This window comes from Ambystoma mexicanum, chromosome 6q, assembly GCF_040938575.1.
Source record: "Ambystoma mexicanum isolate Mex_15411 chromosome 6q, UKY_AmexF1_1, whole genome shotgun sequence".
Lineage (NCBI taxonomy): Eukaryota > Metazoa > Chordata > Amphibia > Caudata > Ambystomatidae > Ambystoma > Ambystoma mexicanum.
In genome coordinates this window covers 1,283,238,816-1,283,251,994 of record NC_090937.1, presented here as the reverse complement: position 1 = coordinate 1,283,251,994, position 13,179 = coordinate 1,283,238,816, and the positions used below count along the sequence as shown (strand labels likewise).

At 47.2% G+C, this 13,179-nt stretch overlaps 1 protein-coding gene across 1 annotated transcript in view; it reads right to left on the bottom strand.

Moving 5' to 3' along the window:
* ADGRA3 (adhesion G protein-coupled receptor A3) overlaps window positions 1-13,179 on the bottom strand; it is a 451,503-nt gene that overhangs the window by 205,922 nt on the left and 232,402 nt on the right. The window contains exon 4 of the mRNA XM_069631885.1: window positions 2,695-2,766. Within this exon, the coding sequence (XP_069487986.1) occupies window positions 2,695-2,766 (72 nt within the window). The remainder of the gene's footprint in view (window positions 1-2,694; window positions 2,767-13,179) is intronic.

The window sequence follows — 13,179 nt, the reverse complement described above, 5'->3', positions numbered from 1 at the left end:
AGTTGGGCTCTGTCCAGTACCTATCAGAAGAACAACACCTGTTGAAGTATCGACACCCAAGAAAACATGGAAAGTAAGATACCCATTGAGAAAACCATATCGACAAACGAGACAGAATGAAGATTGTCAGAATGCAATCCCTGAAGAAGCTAGAAAGATACTGAAGGAAGACGAATGGTGACGTCACAAGAACCCGGACTGACTCACATATAGAAGATATAACGGCCTGTGAATGATGAAGTGACGAAACACCATGGACAAGTGACATCGATGTCAAAGATGTCAGAAATTATGCCACATGCACGATGAAGATATTCAGTTAGTTTAAACGTGTACATGTGCAAGGAACCGCAAGAAGCACAGAAATCGTGAGGCTTGCTTATGCTTAGTAGTAAAATAGATGGCGGCAAGAACCACCTATACATATCTACCTCAAAAGAAGCATTTTATATAAGTATACTTCCACTATGTACAAGAGCAGAATCAACCAAACGTTACTAAAAGATCTCAAGAGGAGAGCTTTGCAGCAAACAAATCAAGAATTAAAAATGGAGAGAAACTCAGACGAAGGCAAATCGTGCCAAGGAGCCATGGTCATATCGGCTGAAATAGACCAACAGTGGATACAATTTATGAAAAGAAGAACAGAATATCCTGTTCAGAAAGGTCAAGATAAGGCACAGATGGCAGACGGCTTGCAGAATTAAATCAAATACACAAATTGCATGAAGAATAAAATGATTTCACGGTGTCGGAATCATGTGACCAGACGAGCGAGAAGAGATGAAACTTTCAAACCTACGCATGGACTTGTGCCATGCACAGAGGTCTTAACTTTTCCAGACCAAGAAGCAGTCTCGAGGCCAACCACAAAGAAATAATTGACACATGACCACTGAGGTGATGAGTGATTGTAGCAATAATTGGAGGGAAGCTGGGGGTGCAGACAAACTCCCTGCACCTGGCCGGCTATTCTGCACACTGCTAAGCAAGTGGAAAAGTAGGAGTGGGGTTGTTGCCAACCCAATCATAGTGGACCAAGTAATCTAGGGTCCTATAGTTAGTAGAACCAATGAGACGTCATACTTTTAGTGACGTTTACAGTAGCCATTTTGAAGGAAGGGCTTAGATGCCCCACCTGACAGTGTTTATCCAATCCCCACTCCCTGTTACCATATACAGATATAGTACATATATCAAAGTTACCTTCCTAGAACCAACAGAATTGCATGCCAGATTTTAAGAGTTACATGTCAGTGATGACGAGTTTTTGGTATAAATGATGTGTTTTTTTCTGAAATTAATTGGAGTTGAAGCGAGAAGGAAGATCGAGCGATTGCTGATATTCATGAACTCCCTGTTTTTTGTACTTGTCATTAAACTGACTCCCTTTGCCAAACTATCGAGTTGTCATTGATTTGATGCAAGGGTATTAATCTGCATCCCCATCCATCTCAAGAGTGCTGCTGCTCATCTTAAAGTGCTGTTAGGAAACCCTCAGCTCTATGTGCCGGCTGGGGTCCTACTGCAATGTTTTGCAAAATTGTTGGTGCAAATCATGCCAACATTTGCAGCATTAGGGTTAAGGATTCAGCAAGTATAAAATAAACCCCCCTCCCCCAACTGAAAATCAAAAGTTGGTGCCCATGCTGATGTTAATCATCACAACATGTGAAATGCTAGAATATGCCACTGAATAAATCTAAAATAAATTGCAGAGCGAGTCAACTCTCAAAGATGTGCGTGAATCTCATTGGCTGAGCACATGCAGAGCGAGGATCTTGGAGTGAGCAAAACGGCGTGGTCTGCTTTCAATTACCTTTTAACAAAGACCCAGAATACGAACATTTCAGCAACAATAGTTATACCAGATTTTCAATGAAGAATAACATTTTCAATCCCAGTTAATCTCCAGAGCCCATAGGTAATGCTGGTTTTGAACTCAAAATGACAAATCCTTGTAAAACATCACCAAACGTGTGACGGTGTGCAGATTATCCTGCCATATTAAAGAGCAAGTGACAATGATAGGAAGACCTGTGTGTTCATTATATACACATGTGATAAGGTTGACCTAAGTGGTTTGGTGCGAAATCCACACGAGTAGGCCGATGACTCATGCAATAGTGAAGAGTCGCAGAATTCATCAACTCTCGTATAGCACAGCAACCAAAAGACGCATAATCAGATTTTCTCAATGTGCATGGCAGTTTCCGGAATTTAAGCAGGGTACACATTTCAGGCTCGGAAGGGTTTAGATTTCCTGGCTTCAAAAACCCACCATAAAATGAAATTCCCTTAATTTTAGGTCTACATAATCCATTTACCATTCCTTACTCCAAATAGCTATACCTACTTTGCTTGTACAATGCCCACTCTTATAAAAACAACGTTGGACTTGACCCTTCATCTTTTAAGCAAAAACCACCCGCATCAAAAGTGTAGCTATTGAAAACCCTCGAACTTACATTCGCCAGGACTGGTTTTCTTATGGTTTCATTGCTGCTAAGCAAAGTACTGGATGTTGAATTGAAAGGGTGCGAAGTCTGCTATTTTACTCACTGGCATCTTTGATGGCATGCCAAGTAAACAAAAATACAAAAAGTCCATTTAAGCTGCAAGGCCAAACAAGTTATTAGGAAACAAGTGTGACGGTTTTGATTAAATCAAGATGAAGGGCTAGGTCATACTTACAGTCTTACAAGATTTGAGAGTCCTTTGAAGAGATCTGCGTTAAGACAACTTATTTTATTATTGCCCAAGTCCCTAAAACAAAAACAGAAAAAAAAGAAATGTAAAGCTGCCATACAAATATGCTCCTTGTAGAACTGTTACTCTTTCAGCCAGCATTTTCAAAAGACCATTGTTTCAGCTGTGAATGCCATGATGTACATTACATGTGAACATGGCATGAACAGAAAAGGTTGACTATTCATAAGTACGGCTGGCAGTAATGCAGCTCAAACATTTTACAGAGCACCGACGTTACTTCTGTTCAAGTCGTGTTGCTGGCTTACTTGAAGTGCCAGCATATGTGAAAGGCGAATGCACTTGGATAAATCAACGTGTAAACATTTCAATACTGTTCTACTTGTTCTAATGATATAACAGACTAGGAAAGAGGCATAATTGAACTCGATGGAAATCGGACAACAGAATCAATGAACGCGGAACAAAGTAAAAGGTAAAAGGTATTAGCCCCATAATCCTGAGACCTTCATCCATATTCTGCCCCCCCCGGAATGCGGAACCTCCAAGTTAGCTTACATTATTTTATGTTAAAGATTTTTTTTATACCATGCACTATCACAACCTTGGCGCTCTGGCGGATCTGTAAAGCAAAAGGGTAAGGTGGGGGCTAAGTTAGTAGGACTGAGCAGGAGAAAGAGCAAGAGAGCTGTGATGTGCTGTTGGCAGCTTCAGTTCGGTTTACACCGTTCGCGGAGCTTAGGTGTGTTGGTAGCCGTCATGTGCTATTGTGGTGTTGCAATGTAGTAAAGTGCCTGTGGTTTGTTGTGCTTTAGAGGTATGGTTGTGCTTAGTTCAGAGGTTGAGCAGTGTATACAAAGGGGTGAGTTTTTTTTTAGTAAGGTTGGTTAGTGGCATCACTATCTAGATGTGAGGCATGCCCAAGTTCACCAGTCTATCTACATGTGAGGCATGCTTATCTCCACAATTCTATCTAGATGTGACACATGCTAATTCTCACCAATTCTATCCAGATGGGACGCAAGCCTAATTTTCACAATTCTACCCCATCCATACCTGCCCAAAATGCATACTGTGGCCGACTAACCCAATTGGTTGGATGCAAAGTATGGTTACCTTACCCACTGCGGCTGGACTCAAAATGGCTACCTTATACAAGTGGGGTAAATGCAGACTATGGCTGATGAGCATTAGTAGCCTGGGTGAGAATGATATTAGGTAATGAGACAGGTGGGGTAGTTGTATTGTATTGCATTAGTCATCCACATAGCGTTCTCTCCCCATTTGTACGGCTTGAATGCGCCCCATGGTTGGAACGCCCTCAAGAAACGCCGTCATGTGTGGGCGACTTCAAGGGACGACTTACAAGATGGGTGCATACATCTTGCAGGTACAGGACCCAGGTGAGCTAGCTAAGCTCCAGCAAGCAGTTCGGAGGTCGTGCCCGTGGGTGGGTGCTGTTGGTGTTGCAGCATAGAGTGCTATTGACAGAGACTTGATGCGTGCCCAGCCAGACCGAAACCATTTGTAGGTTGTCGATGCAGACCAATGGCATATGTGTTGTGGCAGGTCAGGGTTGTCGGTGTGGACGGCCAAGGAAACGCCAGACTGCAACTGCACAGCCATAGCTGCATTCCAAAGTGCATGGATGGGTGGCCGCACCTCCGCCCTATGCCCACAGACGTGGTGCAAGGCATACACACCCCAAACTGAGGGAGATCCTCCTCTACGTCGCCCCTCTAGGTCCAATGCGATTGGCTGGTCTCGTCACTTGTTGTCCCCCTAGACCAAAAGCTTGAGTAGTGGGCAAGGGGCCCAGGGGGACGGGGGATCGACCTACGATCATCTGTGGGAGAGTGGGTAAGGGGGGGTGCGAATCCATCACGGTGTGCAGAGTGAACACCTAGATTTGGGATACCTGGATAGAGGGTGAAACGTCTGACATAGGAACCCAAGAGTTAATGAAATGGTCCGTAACGGTTGGAGAGCAGCAGTGATAGGACTATTACTTACTAGCTAGCAAACCATGATGAGCTACGTGATGTAGGTGAGAGGGGAGGAAAGGCGTTCAGGAATACATTAATTGCTGTATTCCCCACCCGGACCACTCTTATCATTTAAGTTGCTGCTGGTTGATGGCAGCAGGTGTCCCTGGCAAACGCTGGCAAACACGGACCGGAACTGCTTCTTCGGGAGCTGCTCTTTGCCTTTGAGCCCTTAGCCAACCGGCTGCCCTGGCAGAAGAGCTGCCCTGGGGGACACTTAAGAATCACCTCCCTCTGAGGAGGACCCAATCAGGGGGAGGGGAGAAAAGGGTGGACAAACGAGTAAAATGAAGGCACAGAACGAGAAGGGGGACACTCACTTCACAGGGGCCAGGATGCAAGTTATCCCTGAATGGGGACCTTGAGAGGATTCTCCAAAAGTTTGAGAGTCACAAAAACCCCTTCTTGAAGAGGGGACTCACTGAAAGGAACCCCCTTGGCCTGGGTGCTCTAAAACTACTCATCATGTGACTCTTTTTTGCCTCCAAGTAGTCAGGGAACTGACTAGGTGGAGGTCTGGAGAAGATGTCTTCCCACCGCTGCAGCTGAAGGGAGGAGAGTGCATTGACATTTCATCAAAACATCACCAGCATCCCCACTAATGTTCTGGGGCCCTAGCACACCAGGGATAGTTGACTGGTAATCTGCAGCTGCATGTGTAGTCCATAAAACTGGCATTAACAAGCATAAGTGAGGGAACCAGAACAGTGCTAGAATGAAGATGGCAAGAAAAACAATGGCAGAAAAAAAGCGAGAGGAAATCTATGGGATTCATTACTCACCGTAATCGTATTTCTGATGCTTGTATCTGCTTAGATTCACATGCTCTGCATAGGCCGACATCTAGTGGAAGCTGCGGAGTATTACAGTTTGTTTTTCAAAACTCGAAAAGGGGTGTCGAACCAGGGCGTGCCAATCATACTATCCCTAGTGCGACGTCCCCTGTACTTATGATCCCTCACACGTGTAGGACCCTCAGATTGTCTTTTCTGTCATGAGGTTGCATGAGGAGTAGCGCGAGTACAGAGTATCCAAGCAGATGAGATAGATAAGACTACAAGCATCCATGCACCTTCTCTCAGAGGGGAGGAAGGGCGGTCACATGTGACTCTAAGCAGATACAAGCATCAGAAATACGATTACGGTGAGTAATGTATCCCTTCTGAGGCTTGTGGAATCTGCTTAGATCACATGCTGTGCATAGATTAGCGAGCAGTGGGAGGAGGTGGGATGTGAGAAGGTTCATGAGCGAACAGATGTCTTAGAACCGCTTGTCTCACTTGAGTATCTGTCTTGCAATGTGTCAATCCAGTAGTGCTGAGTAAAGGTGTAAATAGAGCTCCAGGTAGCTGCTTTGCAAATAATGTCAAGGGGTACATTTGCAATGAAAGCCAGAGTGGCTCCGGTATCTCTTTTAGAGTGGGCCCTTGGCGTAAAAGGCAGTGTTTTATTTGAAAATGAATAGCACAGTTGGATATATCTGACTAGCCACCTAGAGATGCCATTTTTAGAGATGCAATCGCCTTCGCTGCCTGGAGCTATGGAGACGAACAGCTGATCTGTCTTTCTTAGCAGTCTGGTCTTGTCTACGTAGTAGAGGACCGCCCTCCTCACATCTAGTGTGTGGCGTTTCACCTCAGCAGAGCTCTTGGGTTCTTGGAAGAAGGCCGGTAGCTCAATAGACTGGTTAACATGGAATTTGGAAATGAACTTAGGTGAAAACCTAGGGTGAGTGCTTAAAACCAGTTTATCCTTCTGAATAGAAAAGAAGGGATCCTGCACTGACAGGGCTTGAATTTCACCGACTCTTCTTGTGGACGTGATGACTACTAAGAAGGCAGTTTTATAAGTAGGTGTTTGAGACTAGATTTGTGCATGGGCTCAAAGGGAGGACTCATGAGCTTAGTAAGTACCACATTAAAGTCCCAACCTGGTGGTGGTTTAGAAATTGGAGGGTGGAGTCTCTTTACCCCTTCCATAAATGCTTTGGCGACTGGCACTTTCCACCATGACACCTTGTTATGGGAAGTGGTGTAGGCTGATAAAGCTGCCAGGTGCACTTTTAGTGAGTTAAACACTAACCCTGCATCCAGTAGGTGGAGCATATAGGTGACCACATTAGAATGAGTACAATCAACAGGACTGATTGGGTTATTCTGGCACCAAATAAAGAATTGTTTCCATTTATTATAGTAACATTGCCTCGTGTTCGGTTTTCTTGACTCTTTCAAGATATTCATACATCTCTGGGGTAAATTGAGATGTCCGAACTCTATGACTTCAGCAGCCATGCTGCCAAGTTCATCGAGTTGAGCTGAGGGTGCACTGTTAGCCCCTTGTGCTGGGAGAGTAGGTTGTACCGGCACGGGAGTTTGATGGGGGTCGGACACCGCCAGTTTGCATAGGGGTGGATACCATGGTTGTCTCGCCCACACAGGAGCAACCAGGATGAGCGTCATCAGTTCCCTGTGGATCTTGTTCACCACTTTCCTCATTAGAGGGGTTGATTAAAAAAGCGCAGGCAAACCTCCCTGACAAATTCATCCATAGGGCGTTCCACTTGGAGCCTGGCTGGGGGAACCTGGATGCGAAGTCTGAGCATTGTCTGTTTTCGCTTGTGGCGAATAGGTCTGTAGTGGGGAAACCCACTGGAAGAGGTCTCCTACAAGTTCGTGTAGACGCCACTCGTGTTCCTCTGGGAGGGGATCTCTGCTCAGCGCATCTGCTAGCGAGTTGAGTTAAATGTTCCGTTTGAGTTCCCATTTCCAAATTTTTTGGGCAAGCCTGGACAGATTGTGAGATGGAGTGCCCCCTTGTTTATTTAAGTAAAACACTGCAGTTGTGCTGTTAGAATCTGCAATGACTGGTTGGATAGGAGGAGTTGAATCCCCGAAGCGCTCTGAAGACTGCCAGAAGTTCTAGCAGATTGATGTGGTTCTGAGCCACTGTGTGAGACCAGAGACTCTGAGCTGTGTGGTGAAGGTAGTGGGCTCCCCACTCTGCTAGGGAGGCGCCTGTTGTGACAACGGCCTGTATCTCTGGATCGTAGAAGGGTTTCCCCTTCATAAGATTCTCTTTTGTCCACCAGCAAAGACTTTGTACTAGTGTTGGCGAAACGACCACTAGGTCATCCCACTGACCACTTGCTTGAGACCACTGTTTCGCCAACCATTCCTGCATGGGTCGCATGCTCAGGCAAGGCGGCAGAAAGTATAAGAAGCTGAACACACCTCCCCGAGAAGAAAAGGGGGTTTAGAAATGATGAACAGACAGCGCTCAACCAACAAACAGAAGATGAGTGAAAACGCATAACCCCCGCCATGGGGAGAAGTGGGGATATGGTACCCAACGGCGGAGCAGTGTTCTCATCCTTAGTGGCACACCTCATGATGGGCGTCTCAAGGAATGGAGAGCCTCATGCCGAGACTTATACATTCTGATGAAGTGGGCTTCATCCAGGGCAGACAAGGGGCAGACATCCTGCGCTAGACGCTTTACCTCATGAGGGCTGCTGCAGGGGAGGAGGGGAACCCGGTGTTGATGGCCATAGACGCGGAGAAGGTTTTTGACCGGGTGGATTGGGGATTCCTTAACAGAGTGCAAAAGAAATTTGGTTTTGGTATGGGAATCCAACTGGGTAACCAAGCCCTATAAGAAGGCCACTCGCATAGGGTCACTGATAACGGGCGCTTGTCCTGGACATTCCCATCACAACGGGGCACGAGGCAGGGGAGCTTATTGTCGCATCTGCTCTTCGCCCTGACGATGGAAATACTTGCGGAGTATCTTAGGAGATCCCCCCCCCCCCACAGGTAGGGGGTATTGAAGTGGGGGGGACAGGGAATTCAAGCTTGTGTTCTATGCAGACGATGTCCTACTCCATCTGAGGCACCCTGCTCAATCCATCCCCCGCGGCCATGAGAGTTATTGGGGACTTTGGGAGACTTTCAGGGTTCAAGGTGAACATTGGCAAGTCGGTGGTCTTCCCGTTCGCTCCCAATGGGTCCAGGAAGATGGAGGAGTTAGCGCTCCTGGGGTTGCAGATCCAATTGGAGGGGGTGATATACCTTGGAATTAATCTTGTTCGCCCAGGCTAGGACCTGGCCTAGGCCAACTACCCTCCACTGTTCGGTAAGGTGTTCTCTGAAATGGAAACGTGGGAGGGGGCAGATGTCATGGATGGGGAGGCTAAACGCAGTAAAGATGAACTTTCTCCCGAGGGTACTATATCTCTTCCAGATGCTCCCAACCAGTCCACCCGTTGAACAGCTGACAGTGACTAAGCGACGCATTGTGAGGTTTTTGTGGCAAGGCCAGAAACCCAGGGTGGGCTATGAGACTCATTCTACCAAAGGAAAGTGGGGGAGTAGGCCTACCAGACCTCCAGACGTACTATAGGGCTGCACAACTTAGGGCCCTGGTCCCAAACCTGAGGGAGGACCCAGACAAACAGTGGATGTTCCTTGAAAACCAACACATGCTCCCAGCAACAGTGGGCGAATGGCTCTGGATCCCTAGGGGTACCATCCCCAGATGTATTAGAGAGCACCCAATTTTGGGAGTACACTGGGAAGTCCTGGCTACAGGCGGAAAGGGGAAGGGAATCACCACCTGGCCGTCTCCCATGAGTCATAACTGGGCACCACCGGTTAGAGATGACATAACATAGGTCGAACACTACCCGTCTTGGTTTGAAGCAGGTCTCACCAGGGTGGGCCAGCTAGTGCAAAATGAGGAATTAATAAATATTCAAAAGTTGAAGGAGGCATTAGACATTGCTAGTCTGTCTGTGCTGTTATCTCTCAGGCCAAGGGGATATTCATGTCTGAAAAGTGGAAGGAATGCATTCAAAAGGGAACTCACCCCAGTAGAGAAAGACCTAGATGGACATGCAGACATGTAAGGCCTTATTTCATGCCTCTATGGGGCACTGTTGGAGCCTAAGGTGAGGGTCACCAAGGGGATCCGATCACGATGGGCTAAAGACCTGGGAGTGGAAATGGGAGACGGCCTCTGGTAGCAGATGTGCAAACGTGCCTTCAAGACTTCGACCTCATGCCAGTATAAACTACACGCAATTAAGCTACATCACTGATGGCAATACGATCCGATACGTCCATCTAAAATGTTCCCAACAGTGGACCCCCTCTGCTGGCATGGCTGCGGTTCCAGGGAAGACTTGTGGCACATGTGGTGGGACTGCCCCAGGGTCCAGGTGTTCTGGGCCGAGGTCCTGGGTTGGATCAGGGAAACATTGGGGGGCGGGAGGAGGGCACACAGACATAGGGGGTCATTCCGAGGTTGGAGGTAAGGGATTACCAGCACCGGTAAGAGTGCCGATGCCGGTAATCCCTTACCTCCGTATTCCAAGTTCCCTTTGCGGGTCCTTCCTTACCTCCTGCTTTTAGCAGGAGTTAGGTACGGGACCCGCAAAGGTACCTCGGAGGTAGTTACGGTACCGTAATTTACGGTGCCGTAATTACCTCCTTCCCCATTCCCATTGAGCCCTATGGTGCAGAAATGGGAATGGGGAAGGGCAAAAGGTGAATGGGGAATTACCAGTCCCTCCAACCCTGGAATGGACCCGTAATTACTCCAATCACCATGCCGGATTTGGGACGGTTTCGGAGGCAACCATGGAGCTAATTACTCCATGGTTAGCTCCAAACCCGGAATGAGGCCCATAATCTGGATCCACTGTTCGTACTCTTCGGGTTGGAAAAAAGCGAGGACAGGTGGGGGCGCCATCACACCTGGTCCATTTCCTACTATTGGCGGCACGAGCTTACAGAGCCACATATTGGAAAAGTGGGCACCTCCCCCACAGTGCAGGAGTGGTCCACCACAGCTAAAGACATTTAGCTCATGGAGAAGATCTCAGCAGCAATCCACGGAGGTAGCTCGGCTGTGGAAACAATGGTTGCAATTTCACAATATGTTCCATTGAATGGGGGGGGGCAAGGTCGGAGGGGTGAAATCGGCCCGGCCGGTACGTGGGAGGTGTGAGAATAAAGCGCCATATACCCCTTAAGGGCAAAGACAATACTGTTATAGCCCTCGCGGCGGACGATGGGTACACGAGGACATGGTTCACTCTCCTGACTGCCGAACAAAGAGAATTCACCTGTACCACAGGACGGAGGGAATGGGTGTGGGAGAGAGGGGGGGCAGGGGTAAAGCATAATACATTGTTCATCTTTGAGTTGGATGGCACCCCTCTCATTTTGACACATTTTTTCACTCTATGACCTTGTTAAAACCTAATAAAAAGAAATGTACACAAACAAAAAGTCGTTTTCTGGAGCCCTTCAGGTCGTCACTTACAAAAGATGCAATGCAGGACTCCAGCAAACCAAGCTTGTAACGCGATCGCTGCAAACAGTACATTTAAAGTCTGCAAAGGTAGCGGGCGCCCCTCTCTCGACAGAACAAGGCCTGATAACCTGTTCAGTGGTTATTAACCACTTGAGAGTTCGCAGCCACTGCTTTTACTCACTGTGCCTTTCACAGATGGGAAATATCCATTTGCATATCAGTCTTTGTCCTGCCCAGGGGCAGTCCAGCACCGAAATGCAATGGCAATTCCAACCTGAACGAGAGTACCACCAGCAACCCCATACACGTGTTTCACCCTGATGATCCCCAACTGGGCAGGACAAAGACTGATATGCAAATGGATATTTCCCATCTGTGAAAGGCACAGTGAGTAAAAGCAGTGGCTGCGAACTCTCAAGTGGTTAATAACCACTGAACAGGTTATCATGTCTGTTCTTGCGAGAGAGGGGCGCCCGCTACCTTTGTAAAATTATTTTAAAGGAACCTGGGATTGGTAACCCTAGGTCTCCTGGGGGCAACCAGACGTGGTCTCCCTCTCACTGTGCTTAGAGAGGCATCAGCTTCACCTCACTGATGATCCCCAACAAGGGTGAAACACGTGTATGGGGTTGCTGGTGGTACTCTCGTTCAGATTGGAATTGCCATTGTATTTCGGTGCTGGACTGCCCCTGGGCAGGACAAAGACTGATATGCAAATGGATATTTCCCATCTGTGAAAGGCACAGTGAGTAAAAGCAGTGGCTGCGAACTCTCAAGTGGTTAATAACCACTGAACAGGTTATCATGTCTGTTCTTGCGAGAGAGGGGCGCCCGCTACCTTTGTAAAAGTACATTTAAAGTCCCAGTATTAAAATAACGTAGAAAATAATCTACTGCTGTATTATAAGACTTCTGACTGGCAACATGGGAGCACTTGCTGGGCCTCCCCGCTGAGGCTTCTTTCAGTTGAAAAGATTGAAATGCCACAATGCCGTCCCTACACGCAATCATAGGAAAATAGAGCACAAACGTCAAAAGAGCGGCCTCACACGTATGCCCATACAAATCCACCCCTAAGGTGAGAGAGAAGGATAGAAGGCAATAAACAATGACAAAGATGGAGGCAGCAACAGAATGGACCAGATGAACATGGCATAAAGTACCATCTAACCACACTGCCCTAAACAACTATGAAATTTGAATTAGTGCGCGAGGCAAAGAGATCCACCTGTCAGAGGCCTTCAGAGAATCCATTTGGTCATACCGATGTTCACCACAGAAGTATGGAATATGTGGTGGTTAGTACAGGCCCAACATAGGAGAGCATTTGTGACCAAGTCACGACTGTTCACAAGGAGTCTCAAGAAGAGAAATGTCTCCAGTGTGGTTTGCAGACTAAACTGAGACCTATTCGGAAAGGAAGCCATCATTAAACCATCTTCCAAGTTTTCAACTTGTGGTAGCAGAGGTATTTGGCTCCTGCCAACCATACCAGAAAAAACACTTACTGTTCTGCACTTAGGTGGGCTTGTCGAGTGGAATAGAGAAGTTGCACTGTAGGTCCACTTGCCGCAGCCAGTCTGCCTCCACGGTGCATAATATTATGTTGTTGTGGGTAACTATGCTAACATGCCATTTATACAGTGCCAAATCACTACTGTTGTGGTCTCAGAGCGCCAAGGTTTGCTCGGCCAGGCATATTCAGAGGTTAGTCTGCTGAAGGAAAATGAGCGGGGGGATTGGGGGGAGTCAGGGGTGAGATAAGAGGATGGGAAAGCAGGAAATCAATGCAACGAACAAAGGGGGGTGCAGCAGTGGGAACATATTTTGTGATTGCATGGGTGCATGTCATATGTGGACCATGGTCCTGTTAAAGTTATATTTGGTGGAGAGGCTTGCTTAGATCAACATGAAGCACATAGGGCAAAAAGTGCTTTTATTGCTTTCCTGGCTTAAATAGTCTCAACTGGGTTCAACTTGATCTAATGCACGACTACACGTTCTTGGGAATCTCTGTGCAGTATTGGGAGGGACGCAAGCTCTAGAATGGGTAATCTGAAAACAATACACTGCATCCACTGATGCTCAGTAAGGAGAAATCCCCCAGTGA